The sequence below is a fragment of the Elaeis guineensis genome, chromosome 4 (assembly GCF_000442705.2).
Source record: "Elaeis guineensis isolate ETL-2024a chromosome 4, EG11, whole genome shotgun sequence".
Taxonomy (NCBI): domain Eukaryota; kingdom Viridiplantae; phylum Streptophyta; class Magnoliopsida; order Arecales; family Arecaceae; genus Elaeis; species Elaeis guineensis.
In genome coordinates this window covers 9,377,144-9,398,048 of record NC_025996.2, presented here as the reverse complement: position 1 = coordinate 9,398,048, position 20,905 = coordinate 9,377,144, and the positions used below count along the sequence as shown (strand labels likewise).

Below are 20,905 nucleotides of genomic sequence, written 5' to 3'. Positions count from 1 at the left end.
AATTACTAAACCACAAGTATTTTTTGTAGAAATTCTACTTCCAAAAACTCTATTTTTAAAATCTCCAAAAGCTCTACTATCAATAATAATTTTAAACAAAATTTAGGTCATTAGCAAACTATGCCACTGCAATTTCTCAACCTATAAGATTACTGATCAATGTCCTGCAGTCTTGTTTAAGCCACAACTTGAGCAGACTCTTATGGTGGTTGATTTGAATATTAGTTTTTTTTTTTTTTTTTTTTTTCTGTAAATTGATAGCCGGTGCTTTCATTGACCGGAATATAACTTTTAGTTTCTATTGACTGGGATTTTAAAATCCATCCCCATGTTTTGAAGTCTCTTTGATTCCTAGTTTTTGACAGCTACATACACTTGTTCTCCAATACACACGTACTTACAAGTAACTGGGTACACAGATATAAGTGTGTGCATGGATACTATGACTATATGAAAGGACAACGTAGCTGTATGTAGAGAGAACATGACTGTTTGTAAAAACTAATATAAACGTACATTGTATGAGTGTAAGTGTTTGCAAATCCTATATAACAATGTACAAGATTAAAAGTTAAATAATAATGATCAAGAGACCATATTTTAAAATCTGTGTACACAAAGGACCAGGTATTAAGTCTCACTTATTTTACTTTTGACATACCCCTTTATTTATTGATTTATTTTTTTGGTAAAGAAATGGAGATCCTATATTATTAGCGTCTCATATAAGCAATGACCACTCGAGAGCTATGGCTACGTTTACATAAAAATGCTCCAATTAAACAACATGGTTCGTGCTCATAATAATTTGATATCATTCAAGCATAAACTCGATCATTTTCGACAATTTCTAGCAGAAATACCTTTTAAATCTTCATCAACAACACAAGCTAAGCGTTCATCTTCTGTAGGGCTGGTCGAGGTTTATACGACTTAAAACTACTGCCATGGTCGTGGCACTGCCGCTTTCCCCTGCCTCGGTTTGAATTTTTGAAACGTTGCACTTTTCATGTTCTAGCGCGAACCGTCTGACGCCGTCACTTTTTTTTTCTATCAAAAAACTCGCATACGTTGTCCGTTCATGGATCGCAATCAGGCGGCTGAGAAAATCCTTGACATGATTGTAATTTCTGTTAAAAAGAGGAGTATAATAGTCTTTTCGGTTAACCCTAGCGGTGAGGCCGGTTCGCAGCGCAACGCGGGTTTATATGGGAGGGCGGTTGCAGGAGAGGTTTCAGGGCGGAAAAGAAGAAATCGAGCCGTAGAAGAGGGCGGGGAGAGGAAAAACTAACAGTAAGAGCGACAACTCTTCAAGATGTTTTTTTTCTTTCCCCTTCTTGTCTTTTCTCGCTCCAGTTGTGAGAAAACCTAGCCGGTGTCCGGAGTTGAAGAGATCTCCTTCTCCTGTTTCTTTCCTCTTTTTGTCGTTCCTTCTTCGGGCACCAATCTTAATATTTCTTGCTTTTAGAGTTTCTTTCTGTAGATTTCTTGGCTTTCTTTCCTTTAAGTTCTTGGAAGATCGTTTTGCTTGGATTTGATAAACACTTTTTTTTTTTTTTTTTTTTGCGTAATTTCTGAGAGCAGTGAATTTTTTTTTTCTTGTGAAAGTTTTTCAATTTTTAATGGCGTAAAAGTTTGCTTTTTTTGTTTTTTTTTTCTTTTTTGTTCTCTTTGTGGGGGAGAAGATGGATCGTTACCAGAGGGTGGAGAAACCGAGGGAGGAAACCCCTATAAACGAGAACGAGATCCGCATTACGACTCAAGGGAGGATGCGAAGCTACATCACTTACGCCACCAGCCTGCTTCAGGTATATTTGTGTTCTAATACAAAAGAAGGGTATTGGTATATATTATCTCATCACTCTTTCATTTCTCCTACTAGAGGTCACTCTTTCAAAATAGGGTATTGGTATATTTGCTTATTGCATTGCATGTCTGTGTAGTGTATGGGACTCTTGGTGCTTTACATTGCTTTGGGTGCTTGGAACTGTAAGCATGTAATGGATAAGTTTGTAAATTTTTAATATGACCACCATTCTTTTGGAAGTTATATTTGCACAGAAAAAACAATCTCAAAATTCACAAATCAATCAACAGGAAGGTATCAAATTTCTGTTTTTGTTTCTCTGTTGTGATCTTTTTTTCCCTCCTTTTCTTTGAATGATCTTTTCAAGCATTGTTTGATCGCATCGAACTTTTCTTTAAGAAAAGAAATTTTTGTTGATAGTTTTCTATTACAATGAAGATATTCAACATTACTTCCTGAACCATTCTTGCACTGGTAGTTTATGGATTTCACTAATTCGTGGTCGAAAATGTTTATTCTTATGCAAAAATCATGGCAAAGTGAGGTTTACTCGAGTGTTTGATTGCCTGATTTACTACTGCCTTTATTTTGTTTATTATACTCTATTTTTTTTTTTTTTTTTTAATGCCTCTAACTGACTGGTTAGATTCTAATTGGATATTTCTTGTCTCTTTTTCAATATTTTCCTCTTTTTATCACACAAAGCTTGTAGAACAATTATTCCATTCTTGTAAAACTGGACTATTGTTTGAAAGTTTCAAGAAACTCAATCCGCCTCATGTATAACAAGTTGATGTGTGAAAGATCGTTCAAAGTGAAAGAAAAAGATCACACATGTCAATAAGTATTGCGTTTCAATCATTAAATAATTGCATTTTATCCCCATGAAGATCTCATTTGTAGTTGCATTAAAGAATCATAGTGTATGTTTCAGAATTTTGTTATGCACTGTACGATCAACACTTTTTTAGGTTGTACAAAACTAAATGAATGACCAAATATGACTTAAGCTGTATAAGGTTTTCCATGCAAACAAATAAAGAGGGCAGTTAAGTTATATATTTAGCAGTCTATCGGGTTGTTGTATGAGAAGCAATAAATTGTGTGATATCTGTATGAAAAATCCAAATAGATGTATGCTTGTATGGAATATGGAAGTGCAATTATGTGCAGATTTTATAGTGAATGTAGGATGATTAGTTTGATCTAATGTTTGTATCATTATAATTTACTATGTAAATTTTCCTGCTTGTCTGCCCACTGTCTAAAAAAATAAGTTCTAGTTTAAAGTCATGGTACACCCATATGATATTTGTGCCGCACAATTGGATCTTTTTTTATGATGCATGAGGCAGTTTTCGACACCATCATCATAGATGGATCTGTACCAGTGGCTGGTTCACAGGTCAATGGTTCAATTGCAATCTAAGATGAGGATTAAAGCTTGTTCCCCTTCTTTCTCTTTTTTCTCTCACAGATCCAGTGTTATCACTTCAAATTTGAGCCTTGTGGAGTAAGAGGAAGTCTCTCCATCCCAAACATAGCTGTGACACATTAAAGCAGAAGAAGAAAGGAAGGAAGAAGAGCACTAACTTGGCTATTCTCCTATTTGTAGACCCTTTTCCAGTGTCTCTATTTTTCTTGACATTGCCCTACCTCCACCTCAATATATTCTCAAGCTGCCCCCACCCAAGAAATAACTCCAGCAGTACTACTGCCTCTAATGTTATAGCTTGATCTGTGTGCTTCACTCTAAACGGAGAGACAGAGAGCAAGGACAGATCCAAAAGGAAGGTTTTTCCTTTTTTTTTTTTTTCATTAAACAATTGACCAGCCCAAGTCGAACCTGGTTTGACCGGACGGTTTGAATGGTTGAACCATCTGGTTCTTTGGGTCTAATGGATTTTAGATATTTTTGGGCTTTAATCTGAACTGAGCCATAAATGCTGGTGTGTGATGGGTAGACTTGGGTGGGGCGTCTGTGTTTCAAAACACTGGCATGAGACAGGGCATTATTGGAAATTAAATGGATAATTAATGGGCAATATTAATTGGAAGACGAAATTACAGGTATGGCAACTAGCAGGAATGCTGGAATGGTTGCAGCGAGCGGACATGGCATACTAATGCTCCTATTACCACCTACCAAAAATTTTCTTAGGAAATAAAATCACATTATTCTGCATTAATAAGGTTCATCACTGATGTCTGAGTTTTCTTGTGGTTTGTCACATGTGTGCAGGTCCAAGCAAATACCACTTTCCAATTTTCAATTTTTCATTTGTTTTCAAGATGTATCTTTGCAGAACATTTTCTTTTCAATTCAGGTGTTTGCTTATTAGCTGATGCTTGTGTTTAATTTTGAAGGAGAAAGGTTCAAATGAAATTGTCTTTAAGGCCATGGGAAGGGCTATCAACAAAACTGTCATGATCGTGGAGCTAATAAAGGTACTTCTGAATAATATACATTTTTTTTTATTATTCTCTTTTCTCTTGAAAATTTATGCTGAATCTACATGCATCTGTTATGTGTTATTAAATTGATATGCTGTTAGTAGGTGTCGTTAATAGGTTCTTCATAGCTAAAAGAAATTTGAGACTTACTAGTCATTGCCCTAAGTCTTATTGTCGTTTCATGCTTATGCAGAGAAGAATTGTTGGTCTTCATCAGAATACCACTATTGGATCTACTGACATAACAGATACATGGGAGCCTTTAGAGGAAGGCCTACTCCCGTAAGGGCATACTTCTTGTCGGAGAATGAAGACTATATTGCAATTAGACATGTTTAGCAATATATGTAGTCGAGATCAGATGTGTAGTTCATATGCCCACATCTTGTGCCGAGTCTGACTACAGTTTTCCTTTTCCAGGCTTGAAACCACTAGGCATGTATCTATGATCACAATAACTCTATCTAAGAAGGAGCTTGACAAGTCCTTAGTTGGGTAAGAATTGTGAAGCTATTACCTCCCTTTTTTCTCTTTATAACCTAGTGGTTACATAAGTAGGTGCACTTTTTTAAAATTTTGAAGCAAATGTCCTATTCATTCTTAAGTTTGCATTAAATTGTTCTCTATTTAAAGCCCAAGTGTAAGCATTGTGTTTAATGAGATGATTTAAATTGAAAATTTCGTAACTTGGAACCAAGGAAAAGAGGGTATCGGGTTACTTGTCATAACAAAACGCTACAACCATTCAGCGAAAACAAGTGATGCTTGTATTCTGAAGAATGGTTAGTTTGAATCAGGCAATTTACAATTTCATTAAGAACTATTAAGTGTGCAAGATTCGTGGCTAGATTAGTAACTGGAAGCTTCTACCATGGTATTTTGCATGCATTGGAATTTCCTCAAGTTGGGGCAGTTTGTGGATGACTACATAATTGTATGAGCGTGAGCTATTGATGCATAGAGACTATAGTATTTGTGAACCGCATGAAATGATTTGGTATATGCTGGAAAACACGTTAATTCATATTGAAAATAATCAAATTGGGATATGGAGTGCTTGAACATAAATTTTGTTTTTCTTTTTTTCTTTGGTTTTATTACTTGGAAATGAAAATTTCTGTTGCTACCACTGTTCTCATTGTTTAATTCTTATATTTGGCTGCCAACCTGCATTAATTTTCCTTTTAAATTGTACTCCATATAAATTAACCGTATTCCTAGAATTGAATAGTTTTCAAAGAAGAATGATTATATTTCTGCAATAATTTCAGAGCCTTTGAATGCAACAACTAGACTATGTTAATTGTTTTTGGATCCCACTCCTTGTTAACTGCACAGGAAAGAAGGGAGAGAAGAGAGGAAGAGGAAGGAGGCCTTATCACAGCCTCCGGTGACCCCCACTGGCGTGAAATCGCGGCGAGCACAGGTCGAGGGGCCGCGGCTTCAATTGGGACAATCGGAGAAAAACTTCGGCGATCGTCGGTGACTGATGGATCTACACTTAGAGGAGAGGAGGGGGGTTCTTATAGAGCTCGTCATAGGGTCTTTTAATGGCCCTAGGACTCCGATTCTTGATCGGAATCGGGGAAGAGGAAGACTCCGATCGGGAGTCTTCCTCCCTGTTTCTGTGTTTTTTTTTTTACCGGGCTTTACTGGGCTTAGTGGGCTGGGTTATCACATTCTACCCCCCTTAAAAAAAATTTCGTTCTTGAAATTTAACATACCTTCATTTACAAATAAGTGTGGATATCTCGTCTTCATATCGTCTTCAAGCTCCCAAGTGGCCTTTCTCTTCATGATTACTCCAATGAATCTTTACGGACGGAATGATACGCCGTCTTAGAACTTGCTCTTTTCGATCAATAATTCGGAGGAAAAATTCTTCATAGGTTAGATCTTCATGAACTTGCAATGATTCATACTTTATCACACTATTCGAATCAGGTACAAACTTTCTCAGTAATGAAACATGAAAGACATTGTGCACTTTGGATAAATCTGGTGGTAAGGCTAGTTCGTAAGCAACATCTCCTACTCGATTTAGAATTTCAAAAGGTCTAATATATCACAGACTCAGCTTGCCATGTCTCCCAAATCTCATGACACCCTTAGTAGGTGATACTTTTAGAAAAACATGATCACCGATCTGAAATTCTAATTTTTTTCTTTTTCTATCTGCCCAACTCTTCTCTATCCTGTGCTGTCTTGAGTCTTCTCTTGATTAGATAAATTTTGTCTCTAGCATCTTGAACTAACTCAGGGCCTATTAATTTTTTTTCACTTCATCCCAATACAGAGGGGATTTACACTTTCTTCTATATAGGGCTTCATAGGGTGCCATCCGAATACTAGAATGAAAACTGTTGTTATATGCAAATTCAATTAATGTCACATGATTATCCCAATGTCCTCCGAAGTCAAAAGCACAAGCTCTTAACATATCCTCAAGAGTTTGAATTGTCCTTTTAGATTGGCCATCGGTCTGGGGATGGAATGCAGTATTAAGCCTCAATTCTGTTCCTAAAGCATCTTGAAAATTTTTTCAAAATCTAGATACAAATCATGGATCTCGATCAGATACAATACTTATTGGAACACCGTGCAGATGTACAATTCCATCAATATACATCTGGGCTAACTTATCAAGTGGAGTGCCAACTCGAAAAGGTAGAAAGTGAGCTGATTTAGTAAGCCGATCAACAATCACCCACACTGCATCATTTTTTCTTGTTGTCTTTGGAAGTCTAGTAACGAAATCCATCGTGATATGCTCCCATTTTCATTCTGGTATCTTTAATGGTCTTAGCAAACCAGCAGGTCTTTGATGTTCGGCTTTCACTTGTTGGCATACCAAGCATTGAGATACAAACTGAGCTATTTCCTGCTTCATTCCATTCCACCAGAAGAGTTGTTTTAAATCTCTATACATCTTTGTACTATCGGGATGAAAGGAGAAACGGGATTTATGGGCTTCTTCCAAAATTTTTTTTTTTAGTTCAGGATCTCCTGGTATACATAATCTGTTCTCAAAATAAAGAGTTTTATCTGTATGTAGCCTAAACTCAGTTCGTAACCCTTTCTCCATGTCCTTCTTAAACTAACATAATTGAATATCACTTTGTTGGGCCGCTTTTATTGCAGTCCATCAAAACTCGGCATTTTCTTTTAACATAGGAACGGCTAATCGGACCTTCACGTTCTTAGGGTATTGCAGGGCATCAAACATCTTTTCCATCTCTCGAATCCATGTCTCTGCAGCCATAGGATCAGATCCACCCTCAAATAGAGGTGGGTTGAGCCTTCTGAATCTCTCGTAGTATGATTTCATAGATAATATCTGTCGAGCAGTCTGTGCCTGCTGCTGGATAAGCTGAGCCACCACTTGACATACACCAGCAATGTCCGTCTGTGTGGCCGGTGCGTCAGGAGCCCGCTCAACTGGTTGATTGTCGGCTCCCCGCGATGACAGTCTTGCTCCTCTCGTCCTAGCGGCCATATTTGCCAAGGTCTTGCCCTCCTTATCGCTCATCGCTTCCTATTCAAATGCCAACATTATTACGTTATTTTATAACAGAGTTGCAGTACAGTTAATAATTTAAGTTAGAGTCTAACTATGCGTAACCTAACTACCCTCTGTTAGGTTTTAAGTTCTACCTTTGATTAAACCTATTGCTCTGATACCATAAAATATCACGCCCCAAATTCGGGACATAACACGGCCATGCTACCAAGGGATGGACCCACGATAACACGAAGTCAAAATTCATCTTCTTAAATATAATAACAGGTGTATCACAAATAAATGTAATAATAAAGTTCTGTTCAAATATTTAATTAAACCAAAACTGGTTCAGAGCATCTAAATCCAAAGATGAAATAATTCAAGTCTTAAATTTCATAATGACTACAATCCATAAACATAAACTGAATTCCTAGTGCAAAATTTTCAAGCTTGCTTTGCTGATTCCCAAGCCTGGATTTCCTTTCCATCAGTCATAGCCTTATTTCTCTGTATATGAAAAAGAAAACAAAAAGAATATGAGCTACACCAGCTCAGTAAGTAGACTTTCGCTTCCTTACCGGATCAAGCATAAGTTTTCTATGATAATGCATCATTTAGCAAATAACAATTATTGTAAAAAAAATAAATATTTTATAGAGCATATAATAAAACAAGTTTTAAGCTCATCATGCATGTATAAATCATGTATATTTCACAATTATGAATCGTAAATCATTTTCATCGTATATTCATATCATGTTTCAAAATATTGCTCACAGACATTCGTGCTAAGGTCACTATTATACCCGTGACAGGGTCATGTTTTCTTAATCGACAGAGTTTTTAATTCATGTGCCAATTTTATACCCACTGGCAGGGCCATATTTCGTGTGGATGCTAGCTCCAGATATCGACTTTTTCGAAGTGATTCATTCATAGCTATCTGAGAGCCTTTGAAATCATTTTATCTTTTTCTTAAAACATACATATACATAAATGAAAAAATAATGAAATTCATGCTTCATAATCATGCTATTTTTATAAGACATATTCATGAAATCAATGCACATAATAAAATATACTTTTTCATATCACATATGCCGATCCTTGTTTTATAAAAAATTATGATTTTATCAATGACAATTCTTTACATAAAAGCATGATTATTTAAAAAATAAATAAGGAGCATAAAATCCACTTATCTCGATCGTTCTGGATCTTTTAATCTTCCTTAAAAGAATCGGACAGTCCTATTTAAAATATTAAATCATCAATAAATTTTATTTCACATATTTAATAAAATTACATAATATAAAGAAATGACCGATTTGATAATCAGTCCAATAAATCTCTTCCTTCGGCTAAACCGATTTAAGGTCATAGGTCTCTAGAAGTGGAGAAGATAGCCTAATAGGGGATTCATAGGACTTCTTGGAGAATTTTTTTTTTAGAGAGAGAAAGTAGAGAGAACGAATCCAATTCTAAAGAGAGAAAGATTTTAGAGAGGGATGAGAGAGACTTCCTTTTATGTGTATTTTTATTTTTATTTATTATTATTATTATTATATAAATATATATATATATATTTTTTTTTCTTCTTTTCTTTTTATTATTATTATTATTATTATTATTATTATTATTATTATATGATTATACATTTTTCTTTTCTTTTCTTTTTCTTTTATTATTATTATTATTATTTCTTTTCTTTTTCCTTTTCTTTTTCTTTTCTTTTTTTTTTCTTCTCCTCTTCTTTTCTTTTTTCTTTTTTTCCCCGTGGCCTTCTTTGGCCGGAACAGGGGACCTAGAGGTCCCCGTTCCTTAAACCGGCCGTTCAAGGCTGCATCTTGCCCGACGGTGGCCGGCGGCAAGGGACAACTCTCTCCGAATTCGGAAGGGCCATAGCCGGCGGTCGGTGGTGGCCGTCGGTGTCGGAAAATCAGAGAAAGGAACCGGAAAATCAGAGAAAGGAACCGGTGAGAATAGGGGTTTTTTTTTCCAACAAAATCCGGCGACACCCGTCGCCGGCAATCGTGCCCACAGGCACGGAAAAGAAGGGAGAGAAGAGAGGAAGAGGAAGGAGGCCTTACCATAGCTTCCGGTGACTCCCACCAGCGTGAAATCGCGGCGAGCACAGGTCGAGGGGCCGCGGCTTCAATCGGGACAATCGGAGAAAAACTTCGGCGATCGTCGGTGACTGATGGATCTACACTTGAGGAGAGGAGGGAGGTTCTTATAGAGTTCGTCCTAGGATTTTTTAATGGCCCTAGGACTCCGATTCTTGATCGGAATCGGGGAAGAGGAAGACTCCGATCGGGAGTCTTCCTCCCTGTTTCTTTTTTTTTTTTTTATCGGGCTTTACTGGGCTTAGTGGGCCGGGTTATCACAGCTTCATGCTTCTGTATATGATGAATGTCACATGCCTTTGACAAAAATATTTAAGATAGTAATAAGGCCTCCGAAGTTGTATGGTTTGCATTCTAGGCAATGTTAAAGGGGAGAGTAGCCGGGTGCTTGCCTGTACTATGCTATACATGTTATGCATACTGTGCAATTTTTTTATCTCAAGAAGCCTATATACCATTCATTCCAACTCCTGTTGCTTTATCACAATGTTTATAAATATGTAGCCCCTCCCCCTCCCCACTCCCCCTCTTATCTGAAGGTCATGGAAATGACAAAAAGATGTCATTTTGTAACTATATATGAACTTATTGTCTGTATTCCTACATCACCTGCAATTGTTGCTGATATATCACCATGATGTTTTATTATTGCAAATATGTACTATCTTGTACAGCTAATTTGTAGAAAATCTTGAAATTATAAATCTGATGCTAAACAGCGAGCATAATTGATGTTTGAGATGATTTGTTATTCTAGATTCCTATACATCTATTAATTTTGTTTACAGTTTCTAAACATCATCTATCCTTGGATCACTAATCCAAATTACATAAATTGTCCAAATTGAGGGTGCTGAAATAGTCCACTCAACATGTTGGATGGCAAGATGAACCTGTTCATAAACTCCTAAACATCTATAACTGATTCATAAAATTTGGTTTACAATTTCAAAGTAGTATTGATGCGAACTTAAAAAGTTTTACTTCTCATACTCGTTTTGACTTTCATTTAGTTGCCAGCAAAGCTTGTTAATCTTGTTGAAGTTTGGTGATTCCATAGTTTAGACTTGCTTTTCGAATTATGCCATATTTCACTTAATAGTCCATTCCTTTCCCCAGATATCAACCTCCCTTACCCAAGGATCAGGTGAAGCCACTGGCTGAATTTGATTACGACGGAGGTATGTGTCTCCAACATGTCTGTTTGGATGTTTTATATGCTCATCTTTCTTGACAATTTATTGGCATTCTAGAGGGCTCACCTGGTGCTCGAGGCCGAGGTCGTGGGGGTCGTGGCAGGGGAAGGGCGAGAGGTGTGTTATTATGCTTCAACCTGCCTTGTCAGACCTAAATTTTCACTCATTTTTTGTTTATATGTAAGGCGCAATGGTTTGGGATCTATCTGTAGGAAATGGTACTATGGCAGCTGATTATGGTGATGGAGGATGGGACAACAGGGGGCGTGGATATGGCAGAGGCGGCTGGGGCCGTGGTAGAGGTCGTGGCTTCCGAGGCCGTGGCAGAGGAGGCTATGGTGGTTGGAATGACTACCAACAAGACAACGGCTATAATAATGAAGTTCCAGTTGTCAATCAAGGCAGAGGTATTTCTTTGGTTTTAATTCCCTCTAAATAACCAAGAAATATGCATGATGATTAGCATTTACATTATCTTTGTTGTTACTTCACGTATAAAATTTGACCATTGGCCTCAATCCTGTGTCCATTACTTGAAAGGCCAGTCTTTGTCCCGTTTGTCTTGGTTGGGTCCCAGATCTCTGTGTGGTAGCTCCTATTATACCATTGTGTCTCTATTTGGCATGGTTTTGGAGAGCTTTGGTCTTAAAAACGTACTCGCACTTGAAACTATTATGAGGGCAACAAATTATTACCCTTTTTTCCTTTGATGTAATATTGGTATCTTTAACTTGTGGGGTCATCTGGTTACAGGTCGTGGTCGTGGGAGGGGTCAAAACCAGGGGAGGGGTCGTGATTCTAGATCAAATGGACGGGTCAATGCTGTTAATGGCAGGGCATAACTGGATCGATCTTTATCAAGTCAATATTTCTACCAAATCATTATGTGTTGGATGCCTGCTCTTGCGTACTACTTTGTCATGTGTCCTAGATATAGATCAACCATAGTTTACGTAAGCTGTGTTCTTCTTTTATTGTTCTTTAGGTTTGGTTATTTTTTGTTAGATTAAACTAATTGTAGCATTTGACTAACAGAGCAGTACATTCTTTTATTTTTTATTAAACTTGTTTGACCAATGAAGACATACTTTATTTGTGGTTATGGCTGGGGCTTTTTTTTTTTTTTTTGCTAAAAGAGAGGAGCAGAGCTTACTAGAATTTAAAACAAACCAAAGTAACAACTTGTTATGGTTGGGGCTTGAAGTATGTTTTGATGCTTGCAAGTAAGGATATGGGCCTTGTTTTTGTCAGGGATGAGTCAGTTGCATGAAGCCTCAGCATATATGGTGACAATCTTGATGCGAGTTATATTTGAACTTAAAAAATTGAACAACTGTTGATCGATTAGATGTGAGCATGGCTCCATGCAAAGTTTTTCTACTTCTGGCCCGTGCAGATTCTTGTATTAGTTTCGGTTGCGTTCTTGTTATTTAAGCTACAACACATGCTTTACGGGTCAACCCTAAATAAGTATCGTTCTTTTTGTTTATATATTCTTGTGTTCGGACCATCATATCGTTGTTCTTGGCCTTTATTAAAAAAAAAAAAAAAAGGATACGGACGGCTAGATGACTCTAATTTGTATTAAGTACCATACGGCAATTGAAAGGACCATTTCTCTTCCATGGACCAATTCCAAGCAGTTTGCTCATCAAAAATGATATCACGACAGCAACTACTTTGCGCTCTTAAGGTTATACAACTTATAACCTTGTCCGATGACAGTTGCAGTCCAAATTTTTTGTGGGGTATTTTTTTTCCGTGGGGCATCTGTTCAAAACATAAATACCACAAGCAACAACTTCCACCCAGCAACAACTTCCACCCAGAAAACATCTGGCAACATTTTTTACAATATAACATGCATATAGGTTTATCCATAATAGTTATGTTTTTTGTTTCCACCACTTTACTTTATTAAGAAGCGTACCTAGCAGTTAACTAATGCTTAGTATCATGTCCCTTCAAAAAATCATCACAAATGGTATATTCAGTGTCTCTATCGGTGCTCAAAATTTTAATAAAATACCCACTCTGCTTTTCAACAAAAGTAAAAAAGAAAAATTTGAATAAATTATATTTTTAACTTATAAATTAAGTCAGATTTTCTTAAATAATCTATGAATTATAAAATTCTAAACTTTAATTCCCTAACTCTAATTTCCTAACTATTTATACTGTTTTAAAGTTGCTCTCAGATGTAATTTTGATGGTTTTCTCTTATCAGTGTCCAATGTGACAACATCTAATACTTATGTGGTACTTATATGGCATTAAAATTTAAAAAAAAATTGATGTGGCGTCTATGTGATATTATTTTTTCTTTTCCCATCGTATTTCTCTTTCTTCTTCTTTCTTTGATCTTTCTTTTTTGAGGATGATGGGATCATGGAGGGAAGGAAACCTGGAATGGGAGGAGAAGACCTGATGTCGGTTCGGTAGGAGGTGTTGGCGGGAGGCGATGGAAGATGACTGAAGGAGAAGAATCGAGCGGAGGAGAATGGATCATAGAGAAAAGAAGATTTTTCTTTATTTCTTCTTTTTCTATTGCGATTTTGGAGATGAGAAAAAGAGAGAGCGGAGAGGAAAGATTTGAAAAGGGATGAATAGAGAGAGTTCGGTGAGATGAAATGGTGAGAGATATAGAAGAAAAATTTGTGAGGGAGGAGGAGAATTGGACCAGGGTTTATTTCTTTCTCTTATTTTTTCATTGGAATTTTAGGAATGAGAAGAAGAGAGATGGAAGATGAGAAATTTGGGAAAGAAAATGGAGATTCAGAGAGATGAGATGGAATTTTGGTATTTGGGGAAGAAAATGACATGGCTCCACATAAATACCAAAAGTTATCATGTGAGACTTTTGATGAGAAAAAATTATCGAAATCATATCTGAGGACAATATTAAATTGACTCAGATAGTTGGAGACTAAAGTTTAGGATTTTATAGTTCATGAATCATTTAAAAAAATCTGATTTAGTTCCGAATCAAAAATATAATTTATCTAAAAAAAATTAAATGTATCATAAATTTTAAATTTTTATTTTAAAAAATAAATTCATATCTTCCTATTAAACTTAAAATCATCAATAAACGAAATAAAATATCTGCTCCCGTCAATCTCAACTCCAACTCAGAAATGCGACAGGAACGGCTACACTTTTGCCTTAAAAAATGCGGACGGCAACACGTCAGTGGTGACCTCAGGAGTATCTCCTTCTAGCTATAAATATTCTTAATTTCTGCTTCCATCTTCAATCTCCACCTCTAATTCTCGCTGCACTCCTCCACAGCTTGCATCAAATGGAGGCCATTGAGGATGTCGTGATCATCGGCGCCGGAATAGCGGGGCTCGCAACAGCTTTGGGACTCCATAGGTATGAAGAACTATTTAACATCTATATATTGCTTTCGGGAGGAATTAGAGAGAAAATAACAACATGGATTCAGAAAGGGAGTGCGGAGCTTGGTGTTGGAGTCGTCGGAGTCGCTGAGGGCAGCGGGTTTCGGGCTGTCCATATGGACCAATGCTTGGAGAGCACTAGATGCGCTTAGGGTGGGTGACTCTCTCCGGCAGAGTCATGTCCGCCTACAGGGGTAAGCAGCAACAATACTCTTTTTCTCTCTTATAATAGATTCCGTACCTCAACTATTTAGCCCCGGTGGAACAAAAATCAAATGGGACGAGCACAATAAAATATCAATAGTTTGCCGTATTTTTTTTAATATTAATTTTTTAAAAATAATTTTTTTAAATAATAAAATTATTAATTTTATAATTAAGATATTCTCTTTTTTTTTTATTTTCATAAAATATTTTTTAATAATACATACTATATAATCATATTATACACATTAAATACATAATTAGGTGATGCATATTATAAGATTTTTTGATACACACCCAGAATGATTTAATACAGACCTACAGCTAAATTGTTATATAGTTTACCAAACTTATTATTCACTGGTACATAGTATATTACTAGTTGATATATACCTAGCAAAATATAGACGTTTTAATATATTTTTTTAGGTAAAACGACACATAAATTTGGAAAAGAAGAAAAGCCTTGAGGAAGACATCATGAATAAAAGAGATGATGCATGAAGTTTGGAAGAGGAGAAAGTGACTCGAGAAAAAGATCTTATGGATAGGAGAAATGGTTTAATAAGAAAGATAATGGATGAAAAAACTTGATGAAGAAAAAAGAGGATATGGACACAAAGGATTTTTCTTAGACGTGCATTTTTTTTTTTTTTTTATTATTTCAGTTATGGAACTCATAGTCTCTATTAGTAAGAACAATCCAATTTCTATTTGGCTTTTAGGTTTTCTCTTTAAAATATGAAAAAAAAATTGTGACATAAAACTAGGCCCACTCCATATGATGGCTTATAGTGCCCTCCGCATATGATTTTTGTTCATCATGGTGTTCGGTTACAGGACCTTTTTTTTGTGTTATTGGGTTCTTAATTAACTGAACCCTTTTAATTGAGAAGACATGCATCACATGATTTATGACTGCCTTAGAAGGACCTCAATACAATTTTAAGAGAGTCAGAGAGAATTAATAAAATTAAGAAATCGAAGTCCCAATACATCTCCAGTTATCTGGGGACCTTATCCAATTGGATGAGCATTCAAAACCAAATCATTGTATCAATCTCTATCGTCTTAAACAACTCAACTAGTTAAACATGCACCCTATTTAACAAGTCCAAGAATTGACACAGATAGATGTTCCTACACATATAGATGCCTCAAGCTGTTTGCAAACGTTGATAGTTTCTTATTATACATTTCATGTCCGCCTACAAGGGTAAGCAGGAACAATATATAGTGCCCTTTTCTCTCTTATTATACATTTCGTATCCCGCAACCACGTAATCGTGGTCTTCTATTACAGGACCCTTCTTTTTTTTTTTTGTGTGTGTGTGTTATTGGGTTCTTAATTAACTGAATCCTTTTAATTGAGAAGACATGCATCACATGATTTACGAGAGTCAGAGAGAATTAATAAAATAAAGAAATCGAAGTCCCAATACATCTCCTGTTGCCAGGGGACCTTATCCAATTGGATGAGCATTCAAAACCAAATCATTGTATCGATCTCTATCGACTCAAAACAACTCAACTAGTTAACATGCACCCTATTTAACAAGGTAAAGAATTGTGGATGGCTCACATACGTAGTCTCAAGATGATTGCAAACGTTGATAGTTTCTAACCAGAACTGACACATGTGCGATTTACCCAAATTCCTACACATATAGATGTTACTAGTTTATTTTTGAAAACTTTTTATGCAACTTTTTCAAATAATAAACGCATACTATTTTCATACTTAATTTTTATATATATGAAAAGCAATGCACACACACGCACGCACGCACCCATATATATATATATATATATATATATATATATATATATATATAAACTAATGAATGTTCTTGTGTGTGCAGAGTGACCGCTACTCCTGCCACTTTTGGAGCTAGAGCATCAAACTCGGCATTTATGGCGCAAGGGAAGAGGTGAGCTTTTAGATTGTGTCATACACGATCCAAATTTTTTAAGCACATTGCATTGTTCTTTAGCCACCATATGATTGAAGTTAATCTCTTCAATCAGCTCAAAAAACCTATATTCCTTATGTTCTGAATGTACATACTTGTCCTCTATCCGAAATAATTGTAACAGGATCATACAATAATTATTTGTTGATCAAATACAAATATATCGGTCTCTTGCTAGAACCCACTATCGAGATGGCCCATTAATATCTTCTAGTGAGAAAGCGATATGTTCCATTAATTTAATTACAGTCTTTTCTGGTGAAATCTTTTGGTTGTCTATATAAATTACATTTTTTAATCTAAAAAAAAAAGAAAAATAATGTAGTGGAGAGCATGAAGTACGCTGCTTAAGGAGGAATATGTTGTTGGAAACCTTAGAAAAGGAGCTACCACGCGGCGCAGTTAGATACTCTTCCAAAGTTGTTGCAATTGAGGAGGATGGCTACTTCAAGCTCTTGCATTTAGCAGATGGCTCCACACTTAAAACTAAGGTGCGTATATTTCTAAAATGGAAAGAACATGGATGAAATAGTTTTGTAATGTAAAAAATGTATCGATATGGTATATAAACTATCCAAAGTTGTTAATAGAATTTTTTGAAAACTATTTTTGTTGTTTTCTCCATGTTACAGGTCTTGATAGGTTGTGATGGAGTGAACTCAGTGGTAGCAAAATGGTTGGGCCTGAACGAACCAAGATTCACGGGGCGTTCAGCTTCGAGAGGTTTTGCTGAGTTTCCTAATGGCCATGGCTTCAAACCTGAGCGTATGCAATATTTTGGAGAAGGCATACGTACAGGTCTAGTGCCTTGTAACGAGAGAATTATTTATTGGTTTTTTACTTGGACTCCCTCTGAGCAAGGTAGGCTCTGCAATTTTTATTGCGTATGCATGCGTTCTATTATGTATGTTTGCAGTCAAAGTAAGTGATACTGAAAAGGTAGAATGTTGCTCCCCAGTCCTCCACCCAAATATGGATCCTAAAAATTTTCTCGACATTGAACATAACAGTGACAGCTTATTAAACATGGTGCCCTGCTATGATTTGTCAAGCTAATTGAAATATAGTTCGGCATCTTCTTTAATTCTAAAGCCATAGAATTTGGATATTGTTGTGGTAGTTAATTGCTTGAAATATACGTTATGTTTTATTCCAAAAAAATATGGTTTTGAGCCTATTTATTATATTTTTTCCTAGAAAAATACACATAAAATCAATGCTCATTTTTACTTTTTAAAGTTTTGCTTGGATACATTTTTTAAGATAGTGAATGTTCTTTATATTAAATCTTAGCACTTAAAACTATTAAGGGTAAAGTAGATATTTCAAATATTTATGGTTCAGCTAGTTACAATTTTTTTTAAAAAAATGCAATTTAGTCCCTGATATTTTTTGTATTTATATATTCATTTCTGCCTATCCTGTATTTGTGTTTAATCCATGAAATCTTGTAATTTATTGCTTATACATTTCTCAGGTTAATTTAATTAGATGATAACAAAATATTCTACAATGCTAATTATATATATTTAGGCTATTTTTATTCCATGCCCTCATATTTGCAAACCTCTTAACCCAGGCCTCTCCATTTTTGGTCCTTAGCAGCTAAGCGTGTCAAATAAGAAAAAGGGAAATTAGTAAGTGAGAAGAGATGGGGTCCTAAGACTCATTTGCCCTTAAAAATAATAGTATACTGGTCCTTCTATGACTTTGGTCAATATTTACCAAGGTTCAGTCAATGAAAACCAGAGGAAGGATTATTTTCTTCAAATGTAAAACTTTGCAAGAGAGAGTGTGTGAGAAGAGAGACCAAGGGATAAATTTTGCTCATTGTTTACCTATATGCCTCTTTTTGGTATCAATATGAAAATGTTAACCCCTTTGTTTGTTTTCATTAACAGAAAAGGAAGTGGAAGAAAGTCCATTGAAAATGAAACAATATATATTGAGTAAGTTGAAGCATTCCAAGATGCCAAAAGAATTCATACATGTTATAGAAATAAGCGAACTCAGTGATCCAGTCTCAGCTCCATTAAGATATAGGTGGCCATTTTCTTTGTTGTGGGGGGATATAAGCAAAGGAAATGCTTGTGTAGCCGGAGATGCGTTCCATCCCATGACCCCTGATTTAGGTCAAGGAGGCTGCTCAGCACTTGAAGATAGCATTGTTTTGGCCAGATGCTTAGGTGAAGCCCTTTTGCGGGGACACAGTGGAGGAGCTAAAGGAGAGTATCACAAAATTAAGAAGGGCCTAGAGCAGTATGCTAGGGAGAGGAGATGGAGAAGCTTTCAGTTGATTACTACAGCTTATGTCTTGGGCCGTATACAACAAAGTGCTAGTGCAATCATGGGCTATCTTAGGGACAAATGGTTGTCTGGTACAATGTCCAGGTTGCTCTTAGAAAGAGCTGATTTTGATTGCGGGAAGCTCTAAAGCTATTAATATTGAGTTCGTATGTCATAATGTAATTGGAAGTGTTGCAGAATTATTAATCAATATTTTTCTTTATGCAACAGAATTTAAATAAAAGCTCCATTATTGGGGCGTTTGTAGGCCAATCCATGGGCCTGAATCTATATTAGTTCAAATTCAATCACATAGAGATGCTTAATCCACATTAGTTAATTGATATCTTGAGTTTATCATAAGGGCGATCCACGCAGGCCGTCTCATATTCGCTTGTGCACAAACATTAGCATTTAGCATGTGCTATGAGAGAAATGAGTAATGTTAGGGTGATTTTATTCTTCCGTTGATTGAAAACTTTTTCTAAGTTGATAAAATATCCCACTTTTGACTCATACTATTCTTTTGCATGTCCTTTAAATGGTCAAGAACTACGATAAGAATAGTGAGGTTGATAAACATGGAAATGCCTTTAAAAGTTTAGAGCCACTCATGGTAGGCAAAGGAATTTTTTCAAGAGGCCGGGTAATGACAATTTTGATCCAACAAGAAAGCGCATCTGATGAATAATTATATTCTTATCGATGAATCAAGAGAAAGTAAATCTATTTGATAGATGATTTAATCAATGAGCAACGTGCCATGTATCATGATTAATTCAAGAAAAATAAGAATTTGACGGATGCTTGTGATCTCTTTACTTTATGAAATTTATCCTTATCATGCATCCGATTATTTTAAATGGATAAGATATTTGATTGGTGCTCTTGATTCAAGATCAAGAAAACTTTGATGGCAGATAGTGATCCATTATTAGCTAAAATATCAATGCTAAGATTTTTATATTTCTACGAATGCTTTCTGTCACTGTTTGGATTAATGACGGCGCTCTGACTTTTGGTACTCTCTTCCATACGTTTAAAGCAACGGGCCAATTACCCACTGTAGCATCAACGGCCTCATGCAGCCATTTGGGTTAATGGACGTAGGGTGTAAATTTGTGTACGTATACTTGTTCGTTCTTTTAGTTTTGTTGCTCAAGAAGCCAAACTGATCAGCAATTTTATATCTCAAATTATCAATACTTGGCATGATAAATTATTGGGAATTTCAGGATAAATACTCTGTTATTTAAGAAGAAATCTTCAGAAAATATTCATTATTCTCAAGTTTTGAATATTTTATTTTTTAATTTCCATTGAAATATTTATACTCAAATTATTTAATTTATCTGATTCATCAAAAATATGTTACAAATATTGGAAATAATCAGCCCGTCCTGGTTAGTCTCAGAAACCAGTTGACTGATTTGGTCTATCCTTAATCCAAGTTTTAGCTTTTGATCCCTTAACCAGCTAAGATGGTTAGGCCTAAGACTCATTGACCAATTTCTAGTTACATAGATTGTTTTTGCCCAATCCCAAATTGGAGAGGTTAGAGCTGGTCTCCTCAAATAGAAGTTCGGTAGTGGATTTCTGGACTGAAGACTTCTCAAAAGAAGACGAGGAGGCAGGATCCTTCGCATTAGCTGTTTCTAAAAATAGTGCATGGATCAAATAGGTGGAGGTTGCATTTTTGTATTTGCGATGCAGAGCCGGTCGATGATTATCTTTTGAGATGAAATCTAATCTTGATGATTAAATTTTTTTTATCTAATTTTTTTAGAATCATAAGAAAAAAATATTTTTTCAAATGAGATTTTTTATCGAATCTAGATGATCTACTCGATCTGGATCATTATCTGCAACTCTACAAATCGGCCGTAGCCAACCTTTTCCTCCTTTGCCCATGGTGAGGCCGAGGTGATAGTCCATAAGGACCATAACATAGATTAT

General features: G+C 35.9%; 1 protein-coding gene across 3 annotated transcripts; it reads left to right on the top strand.

The window, feature by feature from the left end:
• Positions 1–1,186: 1,186 nt before the first annotated feature.
• On the top strand, positions 1,187–19,275 carry LOC105044018 (monooxygenase 2). 3 transcript variants are annotated; one of them, XM_073255474.1, is made up of 10 exons: positions 1,187–1,293; positions 1,686–1,808; positions 4,175–4,255; positions 4,455–4,543; positions 4,682–4,756; positions 11,009–11,070; positions 11,143–11,202; positions 11,298–11,492; positions 14,377–14,460; positions 14,534–14,670. In XM_073255474.1, exons 2-9 carry the CDS (start codon positions 1,686–1,688, stop codon positions 14,409–14,411), a joined length of 720 nt encoding a protein of 239 aa, XP_073111575.1. In that variant the 5' UTR covers positions 1,187–1,293; the 3' UTR covers positions 14,412–14,460; positions 14,534–14,670. The 3 variants fall into 3 exon arrangements, with proteins under 3 accessions (XP_073111575.1, XP_010920090.1, XP_073111574.1); XM_010921788.4 differs by lacking the exons at positions 14,377–14,460; positions 14,534–14,670 and adding an exon at positions 11,839–12,187 and having other exon boundaries at positions 1,221–1,293; XM_073255473.1 differs by lacking the exons at positions 1,187–1,293; positions 1,686–1,808; positions 4,175–4,255; ... (2 more) ...; positions 11,009–11,070; positions 11,143–11,202 and adding exons at positions 16,553–16,621; positions 16,989–17,154; positions 17,296–17,524; positions 18,565–19,275 and having other exon boundaries at positions 11,353–11,492; positions 14,534–14,680.
• The last annotated feature ends 1,630 nt before the right edge of the window (positions 19,276–20,905 follow it).